We start from the raw sequence: 27,388 nt of genomic DNA, 5'->3' as shown, positions 1-27,388 counted from the left end.
GAAGGGGAAGAAATGAGACTTTCTTGCAGCAAAGAAAATGAAAAGACACTATTTACTCATTCAGACCTTATATCTAAAAATAAGACGCGGAATGGTGGTGTCTAATCAATATAACTATGATGTAATATAATATGATTTAGTAACTTCCAAAAAATAACTAATTTTACATTAATTTGTTTTCACAATTTTATTTCTTACTGGAAAAAAGAAAAAACACCTCTAATGCATTTCAGGAAATAATATTAAAATATTTAATACTCAGACATTATTTCGGTGCAGAAACAATTTATTAATTTGGTCAATCATAAATGTCTAATACATATATACCAAATGACACCAAACTCCTGATAGCAACTTCCTACAAGAAATACCTAAAATGTACTAATTCTGCTTCAATCAAGTATTATACATTCCAACATATCCTCAGGAAGAGAGCATGGTCAAATCTTGTAGGATAGCTGGAACATTTGGAATTTTACAGAAAATGTCCACAAATCGATGCATTTACATTATAGATTTTTTCCCTTTTTCAGCTGCCTTTTGATACCATTATTTTTTGAATTTTTAAGCCATAAAAGAATAGCTGTTTGCTGTGTAAACTGTCCAAATAAGAGAAATTGCTTGACTAAGGAAAGTCTGTAGATCTCCATAGTGACAAGATATATTGAAAGAACTAGAAAAAAGTCTGGCCCTTTGGAATCAATTCCTTGTACAGTGGAAAAATACTTTCCTTAGCTTCCTGCATGATTTTTAAAACTATTATTTACCTTATGAATCTGTGTGATTAATGACATTCTTGACATTTGTTTTATGAGTGTCCCAAGTTAAGAACAATATGAACAACATTTGTGATCTGATCACAATAGTTTAGCTGGAAGTTGATAGTTGGAAATTAGAATCCAGGTGTTTTGAATTATAGGATTAGCACCATAGTTTTGAGACTAGAATCACCTGTCACTGCCTGATGGCTTCACCTGCACAATCACTTTCTTCTATACCTTTCATTAAGAAATCAACAGTAGGAGAAATAACTTGCTTATGGCCAAGATGAACTTGGTAAGTATTTAATAATGCCCAATGTTATTTGGATGCATGGACAATAAGCAAGTTACATAAAGAGAATGGATTCAGGGTACAAAAACCTGGAGGACACTTTCACTTTCAATTGCTTTAAGAAAGTAGCTCTAATTTCATGGCATCAGTGAACATAGGCATTTGGGGATATGGAGGAAAATATGCATCTTAACACAAAAAGGCATGTATAAGCGCACAATTGTGCCTACCGTCCCTGTCCTATTGGCCCCAATTATTCGTATTCATTTCCTGTATTTATACTTATGTTTATTATCTTGTAAGCTATTGGCAAATAAAGATAAAAAACTGTTACTTATCTGTGTCAGACAATGAGATGCAAGCACATGAGTATGGAGTTATGTCATTACCACACATGCCATTTTAACTCAATCTTGGTTGCTGCAAATGCAAATATTTTGAGCTTATTAACTATCTGTCAATCAAAGTGTGCAAATTCAATCTTAGTCTATCTTTGTATTCATAATTATATAACAATGATAATTGTTTACTGGATTAGATCCTGTTCTATTTAAGTAGCTATAAATGACTGCTGCTATTTGGCAAAGTAGTAATAGACATTAGTTGCCTAAAGAAAAGATGATAGATGGTATCCTCAACATTCTACCTCACTTGAAACCTTCCCAACACATTTCCAATAATATTGGGAACATTCTAAAACAAACTTTTGGAAAAATGTTTTGAATGCAGCACAAAGAAATATGAAATAATGTGTAATAGAGAACTAGGTGGGCTATTTCTCTAAGGTTTGTGTAAATTGATTTCATTCTCATTCAAACTAGCATTAGTGAGAAGGCATTCCATTGCTGAAAGTTATCTCCTTTATTAATGGAATTTCCTTTTTTTAACATTTCCATGTTTTCTATTCAAAAATATCATTTAGGAGTTATAAAATGGACCATCTTTCCTTTGAAAGTGAATCAATATTTTCAAGGGAAGTTCTCAAAAGATCCTGTTTAATTTGAAAACAACATTGAGATCTCTATGGTCTTTTCTAAAATTATTCATTTCTAAAGTTTTGTCGCCCAAATAAAACAAAATTCCCAGCATTACACTGACCAGCATGCGTCTACTAACTTGAACCTATCAGTGAATCTTCTCTTTTAACAACATACACAGGACAACACATAATGAAAAAGGATGTTAACTGGATACAGCTACTGAGGAAAGTTTCTCTAGAAAGACAAATACTTCCTCCCAAATTCGGCAATATGGTGAGATTATCTTTCAAGGCTTGATGAGTTCTGTGTTCTTGTGCAAAGGCTAACAGTGTCTATGGGCACTGAAATGGAAAAAATAAAATAAAGCCTTAGTTTACAAATTACAAATGCCAATCTAAAATGCAGCAGAAATATATACACATAGCAAAATAACCACAATGTACTGAAGGCTGGCTTCTTATTCTTATATGTGCCAAAAATTGCTTTGAAGTAAACACAAATTCAGGAGATAGAAAAGAATGTGAACATCTACTGGTAAGTTGACTTTTTTACTTTTAGAAGAACATTTGCTGAAATACAAATATAAATGTATGGAAAAAACATGAAGAAGACTCACTTCATTTGAAGAATTTAATTTCTGTATCTACGCAGTCATAAAAAAGGTCTTCTATTTCTGAAGAATCAAGAATTTCAGACTTAGAGAGAATGCCTTCCATTGCTTCCAAGCCCTGTTTTTCAAGGTTTAACATTATTCTTCTTAATGCCTGACCTTTTTCCTAAGGAATGCAAAGGCCAATAGGAAATATTGATTAAAAGGATTTAAGCTGTCATCTTGTACAAATGCTTACGAATGCACCCATGTAAAAATTCTCAGAAAACGAAAAAGGACTGAACTGTGCCATACATATAATAAAACTTAATGACAAATTATAATCCAGACTTTCCTAACTTGGTTACTTCCAGATTCTGCAACATTCAGAATTATTGAAAAGTGTGTAACAACTTCAATTCCTAGAATTCCGCAGAGAAATGTCATCCCCAGAGCACACTGCAAAGCAATTAATCCAGGCTGTGTGGGAACACAAGGCTATGCCACCCACATGGCCTCTAGGAACCCTCCCCGCCCACTCACTTCTTACCTGGCAAACTTGCCTGCTAAGTTGCTATTTTTCTTTTTTCTGACCATCAGCTGTTCTGCTGTGCTGGGAGATTTAGATTAGCTAGGAAGCAGGAAATTGTTGGATTTCTTGCTTTCTAGCTAATCTTTAGATCTTTGGTTCTGCTTTTAACTTTCCTTAGGACTGAAGCAGTGCAGACTCAGCTAGCCGATGGCAGAAAGATAGATCTCTGAATGAATCTGTGATTCTGTGAGCAACTCAATCTGCTTGCCTGCTTTGCCTGATTTTGGGTAAAAGTTGCTCTTTTTTAAATAAAAAAATCAATATTTACATACATGGTGTGTTGTGAGTTAATTTTGTGAGTTTGCTTGCAAGCAAATTTTATGTGACAGACTCAGCTAGCTGATGGCAAAGATCTCTGAATGAATCTGTGATTCTGTGAGCAACTCAATCTGCCTGCCTGCTTTGCCTGATTTTGGGTAAAGTTGCTCTTTTTTTATAAAACAAAATCAATATTTATATAAATATGTATAATATTTACATACAAGCCATGCCAAGCCAGTCACATGACCACCAAGCCACACCCACAAATTAGGCCACACCCACAGAACTGGTTGTTAAGAAATTTGAATCCCACCCCTGCCTCTGTGTGTGTGTGTGTGTGTGTGTGCGTGAGAGAGAGAGAGAGAGAGAGAGGTTAGATCAGATCTATGTCTCTATCACCAACGCCAGCAAACCACCATCAATCAAAATTCATATTAGTGGTACCCGGGATTTAAAATTATGAGTTTGGTTGTCCCTGAGGTACAAAAGGTTGGTGACCCCTGCTCTAGACTATCCATACCCAATTCCTGCAACAGTTCTTCATATGTTTTAATGTTCAGGCCTTTAATCATCTTGGTTGCTGTTCTCCTCACTTTTTCCAAAATCTCAACATCTTTTTTTTGTTATGTGGTAACCAAACTGGATGCAGGTGTGCTCTCACTAAGGATTTATAAAGCAGTATAATATGTAACATGATTTTGATTCTATGCCTCTGTTTATACAACCAAGAATTGTATCAGCTTCTTTGGCTGCTGCTGCATACCGCTGACTCATATTTAAATGATTACAAAACACTTTTCCATGAAAGAGATTAGGACAAATGGGAGCTCCCCTAGAAAAGTTCTTTTTTTCCCACTTATTTCTCTATTTTTTCAGCTACAATTAAGGAGCAGGGGGGTGGGGGAGAGGGAGGAGGAAGCAAGCATCTTGCTTTGAAAAACTTCCAAATTCCTCCTACCATTGGAATGAATTATCCTTTAATTGACAATACTTAAAATTATAAAAGGAAAAAAATTCGTGGCATCTTAGGAAGAACAATTATAGTATTAATTTTTTTTTTACAATACTGCTATTCATTCATTCATCCAGTTTCTATGGCTGTCCATGTCCTATAGTGCATATGTTCACTTGAAAAAAAGTAGCTGAAGATACTATTGTAAGTATTTCAGATATAAATACAGATATAAATATTTGCTTACTGCTGGTAATTGGGACTGGGATATCTGTAAGAATATAATACTATATCACCTATGACAACTTGCAATAGCAGTTCCAGCAGCCTCAGTTGCCATAATTAAGTAATGTGCAAACTCAGCATCCTATGATCACAGGAATGCCATGTGAGATGTCCTGCCCACTTCCTCATTGGCTTTACTTGTCAGAAGTTGGCTGTGAAAGTTGCAAATATGATTTCACGTGATTGCAGGTCACTGCAACATTGTAATAGTGAGGCAGGTGCCCAGCATTTGAATTGTGATCATGTGATTGTGGAGAGGCTGCAACAGCCACAACTCCAAGGACCTATTGCAAGTATCCTTGTTCAGCACTATTGTACTGTCACTGAACAAGTAAATATAAATGAGTGCAGTGCTATATCGGACATGCACATTGGAAAAATGCAATTGAAGGTGATATTGTTAAGTATTTCACCTCTCAGTATAAAAAAACAGCAATTATAGCAGATAACATTCAGTTTCTAACTACGTGTGGAAAGTTACTTTTCTCCCATTACACTGTATGCCTCCTGATTACAAAAACATCAACATGTATAATATAGAATTAAGCTGTCCTATAATTATGCAAAGAAGCAATCAGCAATAAAGGGGACACAACCTTAATATATTTTATACAAGTATAAGAGAACTGTTTTTAAAATACAAACCTGGAGTACTGAACAATACAATAAATCAGTTTAATAATAATGATTAATATTCTAAAATCCAATTGAAAGCCTTACCTCATCACTGTCTAAGACTAATCGAGCCTGCTGTTGCACCTTGTATAGTTCATGTCTGCGATCAGGTTTCTCTTGAAACCGAGGAATTTTTTTCACGGGATCTTCACTACCAAAAATGGGTGATTGAACTTTAGGTACTATTTTCATACCATCCACAAAGATAAAAGGTTTAAATATGGACCTGAAAAAGGTTACATGAATGACCAATTAAGTAATTATAGCTACAGATTACATTGTCACCTAGCAGTTTATTTTCCTACAAACATAAACAACCTACCCAAAATAAATCTGAACATACCAATTGCATTAAAGAATAGGGTAAATATATGCAACACATTCAACAAACTGTATTTACTTATGCTAATAATTATATTAAAACGTAAATAATCATTAGGACATTTTTTATTGCCACTGATCACTCTTTTAATTGGTTTGTGTTATCACACCATTCTGCTCAAATTAACAGCCACTTTATGCCATATAAAATATCCCTTCAAGTTATATAGGCTTTCATATTGCAATTTTCTGTATGGTGTTGTTCATATCAACTGGAATAGACACTACTGCTTCTAGGAATTGTCTGCAGCACCCTTTTGTGGCATCTGAATCCTTCTTCCCTTGAAACATCCTGTGATTAGAACTAATATCTGGAATTCACAAAGCTTTTTGTTCGAATTTCTATTACATCTAAACATAAATTTTAATATCATGTCCAGTTAAAATAATTTTTAAAATGTCTTAAATACAAAAGGTTTTCAGGTAATGGACAAACTACAATGCTGGATATTCCTTGATTAATTATAAAGGTTAAAGGTTTTCCTTGTCCAATCATGACTGATTCAAGGAGGGGGTGAACCATCTCTGATTCTCAGCCAAAGGAACCTGCGTTATCTGAGAGATCTTTCCATTATCATGCGGCCAGCACGAAGTATGAAATGCAGTAACCTTCCCACTGAAACAGTTCCCATTTATCTACTTGCATGGAGCCTTGGTGGCGCAGTGGTTAGAGTGCAGTACTGCAAACTACTCCCCTGCAATTTGGCAAATCGAATCCCACCAGGCTCAAGGTTGACTCAGCCGTCCATCCTTCCGAGATGAATAAAATGAGGACCCAAATTGTTGGGGGCAATAGCTGACTCTGTAAACCATTTGAGAGGGCTGTAAAGCACTATAAAGTGGCATATAAGTCTAAGTGCTATTGCTCTTTGCCTGCTTTCCAACTGCTAGCTGGGCAGGAATTGGGGCAAGTTTATGGGAGTGCTTGGAACTCTTTTAAAAAGAAAGCAACATACATCTTAAAGTTGCCAGGACTGATTAACACTTAACTAATCTATCTTTTTTTTCATCTTTACAAAGCTGCCTTTACTCAACTAGATTTAAGGTAGCAGCTGCAAAAATAAGGCTAGTGATTTGGAAAAAAAAAATATTTTACTCATCCAAGATGTAAAATTAGTAATTAATTCTTGAGACTATTAAAACAATCCTGGTACATCTAACATACTTGGATGGATCTGGTGTGCCAGTGAAAAAATGAATGCATGGGGAAGTTGGATTCTGAGGTAAAATAGACACCATGCTTGCTGTTGTAAGAAAAAAGTCTGAATCCACAGAGATGCCCTCAGTCTTGTTACGTAATAGGCTAATCATTGTTTCCACAGTGATGTTGCCTGAAAGAAAAAAATGGAAATTGGGAAGTTAACAGGGCATGATCATTTCAGGAGGAAAAAACTACTTCCTTCTTTGCCAATGCATCTGGGAGGTAACAGGCTGTATGAGGCTTTTTGAGTAAAATAGGGGGAAAATGAATGTATGATGATTAAATAAGACAGATCAATGAAAGAATAATTGCAAACATAGAATAACAGGTAATATGACCACAGAATACTTGAATACAGAATCATTTTCTATTTAATCAACTGGTCAACACAATAATGATTATTTCTAAATTTTCGGAGGAATTGTTCAAGTTTCTCCTATGCAAAGGCAGTTTAGGGGTAAGTTCCTTGCATAAGATCATTACCTGGATAGGACCTTGAATTTTCTGTTCCAAGTTTCTCTTGTGCCCTTTTATGCATACATTATCTAATTTATTCTTTCTAAAAAAATTGCCACTAGTAGTAATAAATTGTCAAATTGCACTCCTGCTCTAAACTTGTACTGTTTGAATCAGACTTTGGGCAACAAAGTTACTTGCCTTCTTGCTTTTTTATGGTCTCCTTCCCCAAACAACAATTTGAACAATCATCAACTTGGGAAAATACTTCAGCAAAATTGAACTCCTTATCTGTGCTCCACCATCCTTTACTTTCTGCATAACTTCTAAGCTCAGGGTGCTCTGCATCAATTTTTGTAGTTAAGGTTAGACAGTTGCAAATGCACTTCACTCCGTCTATAGAAACAAGAATAAATAATCTAAATAAAATATGACATTAAAAAAACTAAAGTGAGATCCATTTTGCATTCAATAAAATCCTATTAGCTAAGTGCTAATGTTATAACAGATTTAGAAGGGCTGCTCCACTGAATTTTGCAAAGCAGTGACAAACTGATCCTTTCTCACCTTTGCTGCTTTTATAATAAATGGCAAAGTTCACTCAAGTGTCTGTCACATTTAAGGAAAGTCGCAAAAATATCAGATGCACAGAGTAGCTAGATTGATTTACAAGTATGTAGATATACCAAATATATACATCCCATTCAGAAAAATAATCAACACACTTGCTTCTATAATAAAACATGCTTGACAGCTTGTAAAGATAGGAAACTGGCCTCAAACCTCCCTTGTTTGGTTAGAAAGAACGAAAGTTTAATCCTAGCTTCAAGATGGAAGAAAAGAAGCTTGTCTAGTTAAGGCTAAATGAAGTTTATTTTGCCTCACCCTTTCTGGTTAAAAAGATTTAATCTTAAGACAGAAAACAGGGAAACTAATTTATGGATGAGGGAAAGAGATGCTGTCTAGCAAGATAAGAGAATAAAGGGAAAAGAAGATAGCCACTTAAGGGTCAGAGAAAGAACTTAGGAAGGGCCCACCCTAATTGATCAACTGGTTAAAATGGTGGTGGGAAGTTTATACTGTCAGATTCTGTTAATGCAACGTAGTCTTATAATAAAGTAGCTTTAGCTCATCTAGTTGTATTTTTTGTCTGGTTTACCTAAGAAGGAAACAAAAAGGGTGAATGAGAATAAGAGAGAGAGAAAATGAACAGAAGAAGCCAGAAGAAGAACTGGTAAGAACTTCAAGAACAGTTCCTACTGCAAATGGCAAAACTCTGAAAAATGGAAAGCAGTAACATTGGGGGATGAGAGAAGTAAACTGCCTAAGGCTGTGGTCAAAAAAATACATTAGGGTGAGGTAGGGGAAAACATTTGGGCTGGCAGGGAAACACCAGACAGTTAGGATGATAGGTGTGTGGTATATGGTGTGTGAAGAAAACAGTGATTTGCCTCATTATACGCTGCTCAAAAAAATAAAGGGAACACTTAAACAACACAATGTAACTCTAAGTCAATCACACTTTTGTGAAATCAAACTGTCCACTGATTGACAATCATTTTCACATACTGTTGTGCAAATGGAATAGACAACAGGTGGAAAGCATAGGCAGTTAGTAAGACATCCCCAATAAAGGAGTGGTTCTGCAGGTGGTGACCACAGACCACTTCTTAGTTCCTGTGCTTTCTGGCTGATGGTTTGGTCACTTTTGAATGCTGGTGGTGCTTTCACTCTAGTGGTAGCATGAGACGGAGTCTACAACCCACACAAGTGACTCAGGTAGTGCAGCTCATCCAGGATGACACATCAGTGCGAGCTGTGGCAAGAAGGTTTGCTGTGTCAGTGTAGTGTCCAGAGCATGGAGGCGCTACCAGGAGACAGTCCAGTATCAGGAGACGTAGAGGAGGCCATAAGAGGGCAACAAGCCAGCATCAGGACCGCTACCTCCACCTTTGTGCAAGGAGGGACAGGAGGAGCACTGCCAGAGCCCTGCAAAATGACCTGCAGCAGGCCACAAATGTGCATGTGGCTGCTCAAACGGTCAGAAACAGACTCCACGAGAGTGGTATGAGGGCCCGATGTCCACAGGTGGGGGTTGTGCTTACAGCCCAACACCGTGCAGGACGTTTGGCATTTGCCAGAGAACACCAAGATTGGCAAATTCGCCACTGGCGCCCTGTGCTCTTCACAGATGAAAGTAGGTTCACACTGAGAACATGTGACGTGCATGACAGGGTCTGGAGACGCCATGGAGAACGTTCTGCTGCCTGCAACTTCATTCAGCATGACCGGTTTGGCAGTGGGTCAGTAATGGTGTGGGGTGGCATTTCTTTAGGGGGCCGCACAGCCCTCCTTGCCAGAGGTAGCCTGACTGCCATTAGATACCTAGATGAGATCCTCAGACCCCTTGTGAGACCATGTGCTGGTGTGGTTGGTCCTGGGTTCCTCCTAATGCAAGACAATGCTAGACCTCATGTGGCTGGAGTGCGTCAGCAGTTCCTGCAAAATGAAGGCATTGATGCTATGGACTGGCCTGCCCGTTCCCCAGACCTGAATCCAATTGAGCACATCTGGGACATCATGCCTCGCTCCATCCACCAATGCCACGTTGCACCACAAACTGTCCAGGAGTTGGGGGATGCTTTAGCTCAGGTGTGGGAGGAGATCCCTCAAGAGACCATCCGCCACCTCATCAGGAGCATGCCCAGGCATTGTAGGGAAGTCATACAGGCACGTGGAGGCCACACACACTACTGAGCCTCATTTTGACTTGTTTTAAGGACATTACATCAAAGTTGGATCAGCCTGTAGTGTTTTTTTCCGCTTTAATTTTGAATGTAACGCCAAATCCAGACCTCCATGGGTTGCTAAATTTGATTTCCATGGATAATTTTTGTGTGATTTTGTTGTCAGCACATTCAACTATGTAATGAACAAAGTATTTAATAAGAATATTTCATTCATTCAGATCTATGGTGTCTTATTTTTGTGTTCCCTTTATTTTTTTTGAGCAGTGTATATTGGTTATCCATTATTTAAATCCAGGAGTGTCTTATGGGAAGAGGTGGTTTAAAATAATCAAGACGGAAGCAATGACTACATGATTGAAGTGCTCTCATTTTTAAACATGCACAATGATCTGATTAAAAAGGAAAATCTTTGATCATAGGATTTTGGCTTCTTAGCTTTTTCTGCATTTTGGCCATCCCTCCCCTTATTCCAGAATCCTCTGATTAAATCTCTTAATACCTATTCTGCTTAAAATACACTTTGGGGTACAATTGCCCTTGAAGTTCAGAATTCTCTATTCCAACTGGAAACAGTTCTCTATGGTCTTGAGCAGACATGACTTGCCCATTCAACAAGTTCAATTAATACCAGAAAAAGTTGGGAAGAGTCTGTTAATTAAAAGATATCCCAGGCTGGGTTATTCTAGGATACTTGTGTGATAGAGAGATTCCACTGATCACTAGAAGTAATCAGACTGGAGCCCCTGTTTGCATTCCTGGAGAGGTGAGCTAGTCATGCTGATTACTTTTTTCCTTGAGCATCAATTTGCCAGGAGCATTGGCCAGAAGATGACAGACAGAATGTGAGTGAGTCTCTTCCGAGCATGTTTATATCTGGATCTATGAAATTCTGAACAGCTCATTAAAATAAATATAAATTAAATTAGTTACTATAACAAAGCTCCTAGTGGTATCAATGTTCAAAGTGTGGCAGAATCTGGATACAGTCATTAACATTTTATTAAAGAAGCTCCTTTAGAATAAGGAGCTTTGGTTACTGGATATAAAGGAGGTGGAAGTGAGAGGTTTAACAGCTGGCCTGGGCTTTGGCCATTTCTGCCTGTTGTCTGGCCTGGGCTTTGGCTATTTCTGCCTGTTGTCTGGCCTGGGCTTTGGCCATTTCTGCCTGTTGTCTGGATGCTATTTCTGCCTGTTGAGCCGCTATTTCTGCCTGTTGAGCTGCTACTACCACCTTCCACTGTGTTACCTCCTGTGGCGCGTAGATCTGTGTCTGCTACAGCAGCTTCTACTTCAGCTTCTGCAGCTCGGTCAGCATAACTTGCTGCTTTGGAGGCCTTAGATGCGCCACTGCGATGGGAGAATGTTCTGGAGGGATGGTGAGGCCTAGCAGCAGAGAATTGGCATGAGACACTGGAACCTGCTTGCAATCTAGCCAGTTTGGAATGAAGGGAGGAGGCTTTCTTAGAATGGTGGGAGGAGGCTGCTTGTGATTGAAGACCTATTTTGGATGTGGCCCTCTCCCTTGCTCCTTGTTCCTTTTGAAGCGCATCGAGAAGCGCTGCCTGGAGGGCTTTTTTGCTTTCCTCAATGCAGTCTTTGCGTCCTTTGTGAAACTCCTCGAAGCGTTGGACGTGTGCTTGGAGTTTTGGGTCACCCAGTCTTGACTGGATGGACTTGAGTTTAGCTTCGCTGTTTCCACTGTGTGAGAAGGGCATCTAGGTCATCTAGCAATGTGCAGATTCTCTCGAGGGGGCAGCTTGTGTTTTGGGGCATCACAGATCTCCTCTAGCTCCAACCATGAGTCTCTGTAGCGGTGATATTGCCTCTCCCAATCGTCCCTCAAGTGTTCTTCCATGGGTTCGGTAAGCTTCTTATTCTTTCTGAGGTCGTAGGCTTCGTGAGGTCCAGCTGCCTCTGGGTTTAGGGAACCGGGCTCTACGTTTACATCTAGGGTGGGTGGAGGATTCAAGTCCTCTGGTACTTCAGGGACATCTATCATGGCTGAAGAAGTTGCCATGCTTCAAATTGGCAAAGATGAATTTTGGAAAATTTAGTAGTTTTCCTTTATTTTGCTAAGGGCGCTATGCGCAGGTAGCAGAAAGTAGGAGTGTCTGCTAGATTTAGTACTTGAGCACGTAGGTGGCGCTGCACAATATGGCTGCTTTTAGGGTGCGGTGCATGTTTGCAACACAAGTGGGCGCTATAGGAGGCGTTGTTGCTGAGTCTGAAGATGTGAGAGCAAAATGCAGCATTGCCTGTTAGTGTTGCTTGCTACACAAATGGGCACAATAGGAGGCATTGTTGCTGAGTCTGAAGGCGTGAGAGCAAAACGCAGGTTTGCCTGTTAGTGTTGCTTGCTAGGTCTGGAAGACACTATTGCTAAGCACAGAGTAGTCTGCAGGTAGTACTGGAACCTTGCATTAAGTTGCTTAATGTTGCCACAATAATTTTAAAAAAGGAATTTGCATTGGTTAAACACTGGTTAAATTTGGGAAACTCCCTATAGATTTTATAAAAATTTGTAAACAAGTTCTTATAAAAATGGGCAGACAAGTCTTTGAATTATCTGGGAAATTTCTCCTAGACCACCAGATGGTGCTGTGGACTGCTTTGCTTAAGTCTGGGTGTGGGGTGAGCCCCAAAGGAATTTATTCCTTACTCGCTGGAAGAGAAATTCATCAAACAAAAACAGCACTCCAAAGGTTTCATGCAGTGTTATACAGTTGAATTTTTTTTTAGTAAAGATGGAGAAACTCTAGGTTTTTTAAGCAAAAAAGAAATTTCTCCTTTGTTCATATAGCTGCTTGAATTAGCTTTGTGTCTTGGGAGGGGGGGAATGAGCTTCTTTGCTTTGAAGACGGTCCTTCAACTAATGAATTATGACCCCAGTAAAATGGCCAGAGTGGTTGTAAAAATAGCTGGAGAGGCTTCTCTTATTGCCTCTGAGCTGGAGCATAAAACTTAAGAAATGCTAAGCTTTTCAGTTAGAATGAGCAGAGCAGATTTAGCTTTCCTTGTAAAACACAAGAGATTACTTTTTGACTCTTTATCTGCATTTGAAAGGAGTAGGTAGTAACTGAGGGAAGTCATGGGTACATGGGTCATACCTGGCTCCTCCCTTTGTTTTGCAAATTGGTTCTTTCTGAGTTAGGAGCTGTAACTTGAGACACAGCACTTCTCTCGCTGAAGAGAAAAGGGGGGAGAATTTGCCCCTTCCTGGCCACAATGAGAGGTTTGAGGGAGAGAGAACCAAAGTACAAAGGGATAGCATGCACATTTACTCCTGGCTCCAATATTGCAGATCTCAGGGCTTCAGGATTCCAGATTTTTTAAATCCATCTTTTAACTTTTTCCAGGAATCAAGAATAACTATCTTTCTACTGTTCTGCTTATTAATGTCTGGATGGCATAAAGCAGACAGGGTAACTCCACAAACCATCCATACAAAGTCTTTTTTATTGGTTCATCAGGCATCCTATCAACTCACATTTATGATGAGGTTCTTCTTAATGTCCAATCCTTTGCATATCTGAATTGTGGTGTAGAAAGATAATAAAAGTCTCAACCCCATGATGATTGTCGCGACTGCATGGTATGGTGGATTCAGGCAAAAGTGAGGGAGCCTCCCCCAACCCAACAAGAGTCAATTTAGTGACCAATCCAGATTACAGATGTGACCACGTGACATGGACTACATTTCCCAGGATGCCTTAACTACATTTACCATGATTCATTCCCTTAAGGGGACAGCTCACAATTCCTAATTAACTATCCCAAATCCCATTAACTCTAAACTGTCTGGACAGCACAGGGATAATTCAATTACCCTAGAATGTTATCAAAGAATTTTGGTCAATAAGTACAAAGCAAACAGTCTTCTAGTCCATCCACCTCCTCTGTATCCATGCTTCAAGGCTTCCAACGCTGTGCATTGATACAGGATTGCCTACTGCAGGCAGCTAAAGTAATCTTTCTGAAGGCTTAGCCACTCTCTTATTTCAGTAAGTGCCACAGAATTGCCCACAGAGTGAGTATCAAAGTCACCACCCTGGAGTATGTTTTCATGAGATGAAGATCTTGAACTTCTGTCATTTTACTCTAAAGTTCTTCTGGAACTCAGGTCCATCTTGTTTTGTTTTTTGACTTTCAAATTTGAAGGTTTCTAACTTCTTTTTTGTAAACTGTCTGGAGAACTTCAGTTGGCTGGCGATACAAAAATATAAGTACATACAAGAAATAAAATCTGAATGTATACAGTGTCACATTGGAAAGGCACATTTTATAATATTTTCTTATAAATAATGGATAGGGATAAAAATTAAAAGCAGACCTGTAATTCTCTCTGCTGCCCAATATTTTCCAATAGTATCCAATACCCAAGCTTCTCTTCTGTCTACTATCAGATAAGCAGATAGGAAAGTATGGCACATATTTCCATCTTCATAGTAATTTCCACCTTGACCATATTCTTCCAGCAGCGAGACAATGACATCCAAGGCTTCTTTAGCAGTTGAACTTCTTTCAAGCCCAAGTCTGGGAAGGGAATAAAAAAAGCTATCTAGTTACAGAAGCACTTAGAATTTCTCTTTAATTTACATACAGAAAAGAAGAAAACGATGTAGCTATCTGGGGTGTGCATAAGCGCACCAACGTGCCTACCGTCCCTGTCCTATTGTTTCTTTTATATATATATATTTTCTTATATGTATCCATGTATTCATAACTATGTTTTTACTTATACCTATTATCTTGTAAGCAATTGACAAATAAAAAATAAAAAAATAAAGTCTAAGCTGTTTTTTTCAAATTTGGCAACTTGAAGATGTCTGGACTTTAATTTCCAGAATTCCTCAGCTACCATGCTAGTTGCCAGCTTTCAAAAAGCATTGGTTTAAATAAACAATGATTCCACATGTTTTCTGGGGAATTATTGGTACTGTATAACAGCACAAAGTCAACTGTATGACAACAATGCAACAGTTAACCTCACATCTTGAAAAGAGATGTCCTTAGCAAATAAGAATGGTGGAATAAAAAAAAACATTTTCTGTCTTTTTGCAAATATTCTTCAAGTACCAGACTCTCCATGCTGATGCTGTTCAGCTATATTGGTATTGTTTCTAAGCTCTCAGAAAGCACAACCAGTGTCTGGCTCAACAGACATGGAGGGTGCTAGGTTGGGGAAATTGGCTATTTCCTGGAGCCCTAAACTGTATCAGCCGTAGATCATCTGTATGAAAAAGAGAAAAGGGAAGAAGAGGAGGATAATAATTTGCAATGGAAAATTGGCAGTCAGAGGAAAAGAGTAAATTCCTAAAATTGTTTACTTTTTAAAAAATGCATCTGGACAATTTCAAATCTATTTCAGATAGCTTTACAAATTGTTGTCTACTAGATGGACTTGGTGTTGGATAAACATTAAGAACCTGTGTTTCATTGAAGTGCTTGAACAAATAAAATAATTTACTGAACAATTAACAGGAGAAGGAGGCAGAAATACAAGCCATTGACTTTTTAAAAATGTCGAGAACATTCTGGTTAGTAATATGGGATTATAATGAATTTGGACTCAAGACAATACGTTAAATATAATTACTTTTAATCTAGAACAAAATAATGGAGGGAACGAATTTCTGTGTGTGAGAGGGGGAGAGGAAGGAAAGAAGGATGGATGGAAGGAAGGAAGGAAGGAAGGAAGGAAGGAAGGAAGGAAGGAAAGAAAGAAAGAAGAAAGAAAGAAAGAAAGAAAGAAAGAAAGAAAGAAAGAAAGAAAGAAAGAAAGAAAGAAAGAAAGAAAGAAAGAAAGAAAGAAAGAAAGAAAGAAAGAAAGAAAGAAAGAAAGAAAGAATATTCAGGGTCCATAAGCAGACTGGAGAATATGTAGCTTCAGCTGCTAGATCTTCCCCATGAATTAAAATATACATGTACAATTAATATACTATAATGCACTGATAGAACAGAACATTGCTAGTTCGAGGTTGAATTGTGGGGTTCCACTTCGCAAAATCTGAAGAATTACATTTTGCATATAACCTGATATGTACACTTTATGTGAATGTATTTTGTTTTTGAAACAGAGTGACCAATGCAATATTACCAAAAGCCCTCCTTCCCTGCCTCTCTCCCTCTCTCTCTCTCTCTCTCTCTCTCTCTCACACACACACACACACACACACACTCTCCTGTCTGTCTGTCTGTCTGTCTGTCTGTCTGTCTGTCTGTTTCTGGTGTCTTAGGTGATTTTCAAAATCACCCCCCCCCCCAAATGATAAATTCCTTGTTCATAAGATGAGCTTCTCACCTTACAAGATCCATTCCTAGGAGAGCTTCAGTTTCAGAGGCTGCTTCTCTGGCTAGCACAGCCTCATTAGCAATGAAGACTCCATGTTCATTGGCTCCCATTTCAGCCCCCCAGAGCCAGGAAGGTCTGCTCAGTGCAACAGCATTTGTCTTAGGTACTTGGTCTATTTCAATGTATGTGCACTGTACAGAAAAAAGGAGATGATTTTTTTATCTGACCTGTATTACTTTATAAGTGATTCAAAGGCAGCAAATTCTCATTATGCTTCGTCTTCCTCCTCTTTTTCCCTGCAACAGCAAGCCTATGAAGTGTGTTTCCTTGAAAGGTGACTGGTCCAAAGTCAGCCAGATGGGTTTTCATGCCTAAACAGGACTAAATTTCCAAATTTCTCCAAATTTCCAGGCCAGTAGTTTACTAGATCAAATTGGCATTCAATTGAATCAGATTAGATTTAACTGCACAAAAACTATTATTATCCTCTAGGGATATACAGAGTTTTAGATTCTGAATTAAAAAATGAGACTTTTGAACATATATTGTGAGTTTTTAATTGTGGACTTCTAATGTAAAGTGTCACTGTGTATGAGTTGGGTGGTTGTATAAATGTAAAGTGCCTATTTTCAAATTCTTACATAAAACAGGCCTTGGCTTAAGACATCACAGTTTAAAGGGTATCTGTGTATACTCCAAAGCACCTTTTTGTCTTACAATCTGAAGCACAGTACAGATCTATTGAGTCACTGCACAACCTAAATATTTGAGATACTTTCTCAGGCAGGCTATTCAAAGTACTACCCACAGAGGTAAGAAGCAGTCACTTTATATATGGTTTATAAATATATAAATGGTTTAACATAATATTCAAACCCAAATTAAAAAGAATGTACAATGTTTTCATACAGACAGAAAAAGACAGTTTTTTAAATATTTTAAAAACAAATGTATTACAAAACGTATCACAAAATATTAGTATTAGCACCACTGATGGAAGAGTAATAAGTTGTCGAAAATGATTTGATGGAACATAATCAATCTAGATGAAGTAAATTGGTTTGTCATGGCATCCTTTTTATTACTTCTCAGTCTTCATTTTAAAATGTTTATGTTCATTTAAGATTTTGGACTAGACTATATATAATTTTTATCTTAATAACATTCCTAATAAATTATAAATTATACAATAATTTATAACCCTCAACCTACAATGTTCAAAATTGCCAGCTACAATGACTAAATTCTAGAAGTTGTTGTCTGAACATCATGTGTGAAACCAGATTAGAGAAGGCCATTGTACTGTAATTTATTATCTTATTACAATTCAACATGAACTATATAAGCAGCCTTAAAGAGTTATATATGAGAAGCTAGGTGACTTATGCCTACAATCTTTTTTAAAGATTTCAGATGCATTCATGGCCTCAACACATCCAGAATTATAAATGTAATAATTTCTGATGTGTGGATGTATTATAATAATGAATGCATTATTATAATATTTATAATAAAATCTGGATAGCTGAGTCTATAATCTCAATGCTAAAGAACCAAACATCTTTATGAATACCCTTTTTAAAAAGGTACTAAAATTGACCATCTGGGACAAATGAATTTGTCTAATCACATTACTCAGGATCCAACAGCCATATAAATTCATGCTACTGAAATACTTATGGCGTTTTTCTGCAGATTTAAATAGAAGATTTAAATATATCACAATCTGTCTTTGGAAAATAGGAATATCGCTGTTGTGATGAAAATATTGATCTTTGATAAAGAAGATCTGTTAACCTCTGTTAACTGTATAAGCAGAACCAATTGTGGACAGACAATTCGAAGGAAGGAAGCAAAAGAAAAAAATATTTTAAGATGTTCTATAAGTGTTTCAACAATTTTCAAAAATATTTTGCCAGAACCTCAAATATGTATATTTACCTCAACTTTACATCCTGGATCATAAGTAGCAGCAGCAAAATAAACTACCTCCTGAACTTCATCACGAGGACGTGCAGAATTTTTTCCAACTATTGCATGGCCATCTTTAGTAGTTGGTGGAAATGCAACAAAACAGTAGCTAGGAGGTGCCACATCCATCCTAAAACATAAAAGTTAGAAGTATATATTGAAAATATGAACTTGCCTTATTTCAGGATTAGAACCTATAGCTAGAACTAGTTGCACAAATTCAGGTACAGAATTTTTTTGTTATTTAAAATAATTTATTTTTAACAACTGCATATAACCTTACACTAACCGTAATTGCTTGGATGGATATGAGACTAATTACCATTTTCTAGCTTTAAAAAGAGTTAGCATTTGAAAACTGAAGGCACAATTCAGTTTTATTGATTATTGTTTTGAGTCATTATGCATGCCTTGGTAATTTATTCCAAGATAAAATACTGTATCACTTTTGATGCATGTCATATGAAACAAGACAATGGCCAAAAAACAAACTCTCGTTCCTTTAAAACTAATGAAGTGACAACACAAGAATTTTTTTCATTGTCCACAGCAAGATGCTCTTGTATGTATGATGTATATTAATTTCAAGGGCAATTGACTGTATACAGTAATGCTATTTTTTCCACTATGGAAACAAATTGTTCAGCAAATGCCTTTGTTATTACTATGACAAAATGCTTAATATATCCAGTATGCTGAAATATAATTTTGATTAATATGAAAGTGTATTACTCTTGATCAACTCACTCTCACAAGATAAACCCCCAATGGAGTTTGTATTTAAGGTTGTTTTCAAGAATGGAATGGATGGGGATTGGTGCTAAACTCAATCTGAATTAAGGACCTGCTACTGCAAGAAATGAACAAAATTTGTTTTCATTTTTCCTTCTCTAAATTCTACCTGTAAATCCAAGGCTGATTTTCACAGTCTTTCAAGAAATCCAGGGACATGTAAAAGGTATGTTACATGAAACTGGGATAGCTGGCAAATCTCCAACTCCTGGTTAATTCTTGGGGTACAGCTGTTATCATAGGTTTTAAATATCTTATTAAGACTGATTTTCAAGCAGAATTTCTTGGTAGTTGAGTTTTATTTTAAGATAAGGAAGTGCCAGACTTATAAACTTTTTGCATATATTTATAGCACTAGAAATAGGCCACCACACTGTGTAATGGTTCACACTGAAACAAACAAGTAAAAGAAGGGGGAGGAGTTGTCTGCCAATTAGCCTTTGTTTCAAATGGGTCAGCCATCAACTTTGGGTGCGAATACTGTCACTAGGAAACAGCCTCTAGAAAGCCTCAAGGAGTGTGGGAAAATCAGGGTGGCTTTGCAATTTCACTGAACTGAAAAAAATAGAGGTTGCTAGTTTTTTCTGACTTATTACCTTTGGTTCCATGAAAAATGCTCAGGATGCTTCCATTTGTCTGTCACAGGTTGGGGAATTCAGCTTAATTGAATTGGTGGCCTGCTTTCCTTCAGTGCTGATCACGAACCTTTTTTTAGCATTTCTTCAAAAGTTCAAATCTAACAGCCTATGTTTTTCAGGCAACCATTTCTAGGGGATCCCACTCCTCCCACTCCCCATTTTTTTCTTGCTTTTAAATCAACAAAAGCAGACAGGTAGGAGCATGTATTGAACAGTGTAAATAAGCTCAATGAAAAAAATAAATAGCATCCTCCTCCGTTATGTATTATCTTTCAGGAAAAATACCAATATAAAACTATGATAGGGACAGTGTTTCTTTGTTAAATATATTTTTAAAAGATGGCTATAGGTTTCTGGCTTCTTTACATAGTACTCCAAAACAGGTTTCCCAATTAATTTATAAGGTACGTGCAGTATGATTGTCAAATTGTCCAATCCTACTTCATCATAAGAATACCAGTCTTCTAGAATTTCTATACCCATAGCTGCAGTACTCTTAGTAGTTGCACAGAAGCAATTCTGACTGGCTGAAAAAAAAGACTACATTATCTAATACCCTCCCTCTCTCACCTATGCATCAATGTCACACCTTAGCTGTGAAACTCCTGATTAAAGGCCAACATCCTGCCCTCTGGTAGCTTTTTATCACCTACATATTTTCCTAAGTTATAAAGCATTAATTTACAAAGTGTAGATTTTATTAGAATATATTAACTGTCTGCTTTTATTTGATTGATTGATTGATTGATTGAAAGGTATTAAATGCATCTTCATGCCGATTGTGAGTAAATTGGGAAAAACTGAATAGGTTTAGCAGCATGAACAGTGACATGTAAAGACAACCTTTCATTTCTATAACTCTAGACTGTGAAAGCCACTAAGGATCTCAGGATGATATCTTTATCAATAAATGTACAGTATATTCTTAACTATCATACAAGAAAGTTACCAGCTACTAGCTATCTTAAATTATCTTAAATGGTATACTAGTTATCTCTAACTGTCATAAATATGGGTCAGTTGCCAAATGTCTGAATTTAGATCACATATCTATCAGGATGCTGCAACAGTTGTATGAACAAGAGTGATAAGTCACTTTTTTCAGTGGAATTGTAATTTTGAATGGTCACTAAATGAATTGTGGTAAGTCAAGGACTACCTGTATTGAAGCATTATGCATTTCAGTTGACAAATTGTTCCTTTTAGCAGATGTTCAAAACTGGTTTTCCTCCATTGGACTGCAGAAGGATAGATCCTGCTGGCAATATCATTGTCTCTCCCCAATACAGCTCCTCCCTTGCTTCCATCCATTCTTTTGTACCCTTGGGTGGGTAGAGATCCCAACCAGCCACATGCAAAACCATTTTGAAGGAATATTCCCTACATCTTTCCTGCAACACTTATTGATTTGGGATATTCCAGAGAAGTGGGGGATAGACAGGGAATTTTAACAGCTTCCCCTTGTATCCACGTGATTGGAAGGATTCAGAGGTGGTATTCGGCAGGTTCTGACCAGTTCTGGAGAACCGGTAGCAGAAATTTTGTGTAGTTTGGAGAACTGACAAATACACCTCTGACTGTCCCCACCCCCATCTATGTGCTGCCTCTCGAGTCCCAGCTGATTGGCTGGGTCTTGTTTTGTTGCCCTGCACAGGAGAACGGAGCTGGAAAGCAGGTTAGTGGGGTGGGAAGGGAATGGAGATTTTGCAATAACCTTCCCCCAGAGTGGAGAGGGAATGGGGATTCTGAAGTATCCTTCCCCTGCCACACCCACCAAGCCACACCATGCCCACCAAGTCCACAGAACCGATAATAAACAATTTTGAATCCCACCACTGGAAGGATTGTCTTATTAATGAAATGAAGAAATGATGGGTGGCTTATTTTAATCAATCCTCTGATGAAACTTTTCCTTTTTTGCCTACTTTACATAAATGAAATGATGTAGTTCCATGTTCCATACTCCAGTGCCCTTCTTTGTATTCATAGGTTATTTCCAGTGATGTCCCACTTGCTATCATCATTCCCTTAAAGCACCTATTGATTTGGAATATTTGGGACCAGGAGTGAAATTGTTAAGAGTTATGACAATTTCTCCTTCTAGCCAGGTGACAAGAGGAAAAGGGAAATAATAAAGTGCTTTCTCCCTGAATTTGACTATAGTATGCCAATTTTCTCTTCTAGTTTAAGTGACAGTAGAACATGAAATGGGTTTTCTCAACTGGTCCACCATTAAAATGTTCCTCTGAGCAAGCAGCTCCTGCACTGAACAGGGGATTTGTATCAAGGACCCCTAAAGTCCTTTAAGATTTTAGAAGTTTATATGTTGGACTTGTTTGATCATGCAAATTAAAACCATATTCCCTCAAAGACCTGCTCACAGAAAAGGAAGTGATTTGTTTCCAGGCATGGATGGGAAAACTAAAGAAGCAGGAAATTTCACCATTCAAAAGTTGAAGTAACTGCCATCCAGACAGACCACCTTGCCAACGCTGTTGGTATAGTTTTAAATTTAGAACAACAAATTCTTAACCTGGATTCATTCCAAGTATCAGCATAAGAAGTAACAGCTTGAGGCTGTCAGGCCTTTATACACATCAAATATAGTATTTCCTAAGACATAGTGTTATGTCACTCAGAAGCTGAACACGAAAGGAAATATCCCAATGTCATGATCCTGTCAGAATCTGATTCAGAGGGGGAGGCCGAGCAGCTGACAGGGAGTGGGAGTGTGGCTCCGTTGGCTGTGGAAGAAACTGGGGAAGGGCAAAGGCTGGCTGGGCAGAGCAGGAGAGAGGTAGACCAAGGGAGATGGAATTCAGAGGAAGATCCAGGCCCACCCTCTCTTCATCCTAGGGCACCCAGGGAGGAATGGAGAAGGGAGCAACATCTGTTGCGTGGCTTACAAGGGAGGAAAGGGCCCTGATTCCCTTCATTAGCTGCAGCTGGGAAGAAAGTGTTTAAAAAGGGAAGCTGGGCAAAACAAGGTTGTTGGGAACAAATTGTGACTTATCTGGTATCGTCAAGGCTTATCTGGGTTCCTGGCATCTTCCCAATTGTGTGTGTTTTGTTGGGCTTTCAAGTCTACAATTCCTTCTCCTGCCCTGTCAGGTTAATTACTGCAGCGTGGTTTATGTGGATTTTTATTTACAGTTTGTATGTACTTTGTTTTTGGACTGAATTTCCTCCACTTAAAGACTGTTCTTGGGAGAGTTTTTTCTCCAGCCGAAGGTAATCTGGATATTGGGGGCAAAGTTGGAGGTATTAAAGGGACATTCCTTGCTTATTTGACTGTATTGCCTTTGTGCCATGCCCCGGGTCAGCACACCCACATTGTCCAGAAATTTTGGAACTGTATATTTGATACATTTTCAAGAGAACACTTTGTATCCTTAAAAAGCTGCAGCTGGTTGTAAAAGAATTGTTGCTGAATATAACTGAATAGTTATATATTTTCCAATGGTTTGAAAAGCACTGGACATTTGCTTTAAAGGTCTTTATCTTACGGGTATCTATTACATTTCAGTGTTCCAAAAAACAGAAAATAATCAAGTGATATATGTAATCATTAGGGCAACAATTCCAAAGTTATTCGGAATTAATAATCTAATAATAATAATAATAATAATAATAATAATAATAATAATAATAATAATAATAATAATAATAATAATAATTTAAAATAAGAAATTTCAGCTTCCTGCAATAACACAAACAGAACTGCAAAAAACTGTGCTACTTTGAAAATTGTACATTTTAAGAAGATACTTGGTTGAGCTCTAGGATCAGGAGTGGGATTCTACCAGTTCGCACCTATTTGCTAGAACCAGTTGTTAACATTCTAAGCAGTTCGGAGAACCGGTTGTTAGAAGAATTTACTGGCCTAATCCTGTAAGGAAGGCAGGAAGAAAACATTCTGGTGTTGCTTACAGAAACTGTCTCTCCGTTAATCCTTATTACATTCTTGGCAGGACTAGAATTCCTGTCTCAGGAACCTCTCTGGAGTTTTTTCCCCCTCCTTTGCTGGTACTTTGCTTGTGTGGAGTGACCATTCAAAGTTACAATGGCACTGAAAAAAGTTTTTCACACTTACAACTTATGACCACCAAGCCATGTCCACCCAGTCACATGACTACCTAAGCCACGCCCACCACCTAAGCCACACCCACAGAACCGGTTGTTAAAAAAATTGAATCCTGCCCCTGCCTAGAATGTATCAACCATCAGCGTCAGTAAATAATATTTGTGATACATTTTTAATGTTCCATTGACTGAGTTGCATGTTTAATGAATAAAAGAGATAATAATATCAAAATATTATGTAAAAAATAAAGAGGTCCTTGTCTATAATGACATAGTTTGGGATTTGTACTTCTATATTTCAAAATTTCTATGTATTATTTATGCAGTAACCTCTTCCATCCTTTACCCCATCATTTTTATGACGTTTCAAAAAAAGGCATACCCATCTTCATTAACTATTATACACAAGGATCCAGATTAATAAGGGATAGAGAATGGGATGGGGAGGATGGGATGGGGTGGAGTGGGATGGAATGGAATAGAATAGCATAGAATCACATAGAATCGAAATCTGAAAGTTTTGTAGACGCTTGGCCAATCTTAGCTTTCTTAGCATCACTATCAAAATATCACATCCAAGTGACTTTTTACTGATTTCTTTTTTCAAAATAGGACAGAGATGAGCATCATGCAAAAATAATGCAACATATGGCACTCTTTTTCCTCTCAAAATATTTATTATTTTAATAAATATTTGGTTATTTATTATAATTTATTATCATCTGCAATCCAGCAGATTTAGAAGAGAATCGGGAACCAAGATTATTAATCTGTCACAATATGATTACACATTGTTATTGGACATCTGTGAATGCTATTATTCGACTATTTAGAAAAGCAATATTTCTCTTTCCATACTCCCAATGCTTCATTAAGAATTTTCCATATTGGATTAGATCAATGACTCAAGCAAAGGCCAGAAACTGTACCTGCAGATCAGGAATTGATCCAGGGATTATACTTGGGTTTATGTGTGCTTTGTTACTAACCTATGACCCCTCCCAAGAATGGCCAGAGATCTTGCATAAATAGAAGAAATAGGAAAACACAGTTAAAATCTTAGATCTCATGGTGATCTATGACTGTAACAATCATTTATTTGATCAAATGTTATCTATAATAAAAATAAAAAGCATGGCTACGAATATATTACAAAAGAAAAAAGCTTTGCAGATATTTGCCTACAAATATCATTGGGACATCCTTCAGTCAGGGATATACAAGACTTGCACAACAGAATAAATTATTTTAAATAAACATTGATATAGATAAGCAATATTCTGGACACATAACCCAATTCAAGTGCAAAAACCTTGAGGAAAAAATGCTTTTAGCAGGGCTAATCAGTTATTAAATAACATATTCAAGATTGAAATCTTTAATCTACATTTGCATTCATTATATATACCAGCAGCAAAAGCAAAGATTGCATCTTAAAATACAAAAGCTTGGCTTTGAAGAATTACTGAATTAATGTCATAATGGTAATTTAACAATTGTGTTTTCTGAGACTGTTTAACACATTGTTTTTCAGGTCATGAGCCAGCACTTTATTGCTCATAATTTTAGACTGCATCTAGCAGTTTGCAAATTGCAGCAAAGATTCTTGTTTCAATCTGTCTCTCACTATTATTACTATTATTTAAAGGCAGCCAACTGAAACAGTCCTGTAAAAATTGTCCAGATGATATACATATCCATATCCTTCAGATTAGACACACATACACACAAAGCAGTAGTCATATTACACAAATTTAGTCTCCTTAAAGCTACATCATACTTGTAAATGAAAAAGAGAGATAGAACTCATTTAACATTATGTATGATGAATGAACTGATTCTGGTTCCATCAGCTGTCAAAATCAGCTAGATATCTAACATCATAATTAAATGGGGATACTGTCATAAGCAGCTACAGTATCTCTTATTTCAATATATCCACTGTTCCTGTGAATTATACACAATATATAATTTATTCTAGTTACAAGTCATCCCTAAAGAACATGATGGATTGGTTTGTGGGTTTTTTTGGGGGGCTATTATTCTTTTTATCAAATTAGTGCATTCTAGATGTGTAAAAACTACAATAATTAGAAGCTCAGCCAAATGGAACCAAAACTGGAGGATAATAATGGGAGTTGTCATTCCAACATATCTAGGCTGGACCAGGCTGAAAAAGGCCTGTAAAGCTTCAGTGAATCAAATTTTATATTCCTCACACTATACTGTGGGACATAATGTGATCTGATATTTGGGTGACAGGAAAAGATTTCCATGCATAGTCATACAGATCACATTAAACCATGATTTGTTTGACCCTGGTTTCGTACCTTAAGAAAAACTGTGGGGGTTGGTCCATTAAAGTTTAATCTGATTAAACCATACAGCACAGTATTCAGACCCAAATCAGTGAGTTCTGACAACATGCCAAACCAAATTAAAACTGTTTAGCCCAATGCCTGAACCCAACCTAATACTTGCTCTGATCGGTGATGAACTACAACATCACCTCAAATGGGTCAATGCACTGAAATAGCCACTGTGGATCACAGACCATTGGCCAAAAGCTTTTAAAATCACTTTTTGCTGGTGACCATCCTCTTGCAAAAATAATCACCCCCTGTGGAGGCATCACTCTCCTAAAAGCTCTGAAGCTCTTTCTGATCCTCCTGATTTCTTTCTAGTAAAAACATCCACAAGGAAGAGAAGAGCGGAAAGGCAAATGTGGTATCACAGCCTTCTTGTTCTCCCCACGGATCCGGATGCAAAGGAGAGGAGAGGAGGAGAGAAGGCTTGCGAGACTCCCTGAGGCGATTTAGACTGGCGCTGACTGCACATCATCCTAAGGCGCTCCGCCGCTCAGAGCCTGAAGGGCTGAAAGACAGGCCGGGCTAAAAGCGTTCACAGGCGATGCGCAGCAGCGGACGTGCCCTTGATGCCCAGCTGGCATCGTAGAGCATCCTCCCCTTTCGGCAAGGAAGGAGGCGAGACTCACCTCTCGGGCCACCTTCGAGACGCTTCCCAGTGGATCTTCCTCCGCCGGCGGCTGCTTCTCTTTTTGCGGACGCCAGGGGGAAAGAGGCTGGCTCCAGGTAACAGCCGCACAGGAGAGAGAAGGAGGGACAGCGGACGTCAGCGACTGCTCCGCCACCTCATCGCTCGGCGGCGCCGCCTTTGTCGCAGCAGCTGACGCTCGTCTTCCCTGCGCTGGGCTCAGACGGCGGGGCTGCGGCGGCGAGACTAGGGCGGGCGACAGAGGGAGGAGGGGATTAAAGCTCTCTCTGCCACGCAGCGGTGGAGGGGGCACCTAGGAAACATCGGGCTCGCCCAGGGTGCAGAAGCACCGCCCTTCTGAGCATGAAAAAAGTGACATCTCAAATCAAGTTGCTAAGTAGGAGGGAAAGGTAGAGATGGAATAAACATCTTAGAAAAGAGTG

General features: G+C 38.0%; 1 protein-coding gene across 3 annotated transcripts; it reads right to left on the bottom strand.

Annotated features, from left to right (window-relative positions):
- Positions 1-237: 237 nt before the first annotated feature.
- Positions 238-27,184, bottom strand: SCRN1 (secernin 1). 3 transcript variants are annotated; one of them, XM_026673592.2, is made up of 9 exons: positions 26,947-27,166; positions 18,409-18,568; positions 16,477-16,658; positions 14,506-14,708; positions 7,627-7,821; positions 6,934-7,099; positions 5,433-5,613; positions 2,650-2,809; positions 238-2,374 (listed from the first exon to the last, which is right to left on the bottom strand). In XM_026673592.2, exons 2-8 carry the CDS (start codon positions 18,565-18,567, stop codon positions 2,651-2,653), a joined length of 1,245 nt encoding a protein of 414 aa, XP_026529377.1. In that variant the 5' UTR covers position 18,568; positions 26,947-27,166; the 3' UTR covers positions 238-2,374; position 2,650. The 3 variants fall into 3 exon arrangements, with proteins under 3 accessions (XP_026529377.1, XP_087802163.1, XP_087802161.1); XM_087946037.1 differs by lacking the exon at positions 7,627-7,821 and having other exon boundaries at positions 26,947-27,184; XM_087946035.1 differs by lacking the exon at positions 2,650-2,809 and having other exon boundaries at positions 26,947-27,167.
- Positions 27,185-27,388: the final 204 nt, after the last annotated feature.

The sequence above is a fragment of the Notechis scutatus genome, chromosome Z, assembly GCF_049901735.1.
Source record: "Notechis scutatus isolate UNSWTSFEM ecotype Mainland chromosome Z, rNotScu1.2, whole genome shotgun sequence".
Classification (NCBI taxonomy): domain Eukaryota; kingdom Metazoa; phylum Chordata; class Lepidosauria; order Squamata; family Elapidae; genus Notechis; species Notechis scutatus.
This window is presented reverse-complemented; position numbering and strand designations above follow the sequence as displayed.

Coding starts and splice junctions, on each gene's coding strand:
- SCRN1 (XM_026673592.2), bottom strand. CDS start 18,567: ATGGATGTGGCACCTCCTAGCTACTGTTTTGTTGCATTTCCACCAACT. Junction 7,822..14,505: donor GGCAGCAGAGAGAATTACAG/GTCTGCTTTTAA, acceptor TTGTTTCTATAG/ACGGAGTGAAGTGCATTTGC. Junction 2,810..5,432: donor TAGTCTTAGACAGTGATGAG/GTAAGGCTTTCA, acceptor TGCATTCCTTAG/GAAAAAGGTCAGGCATTAAG.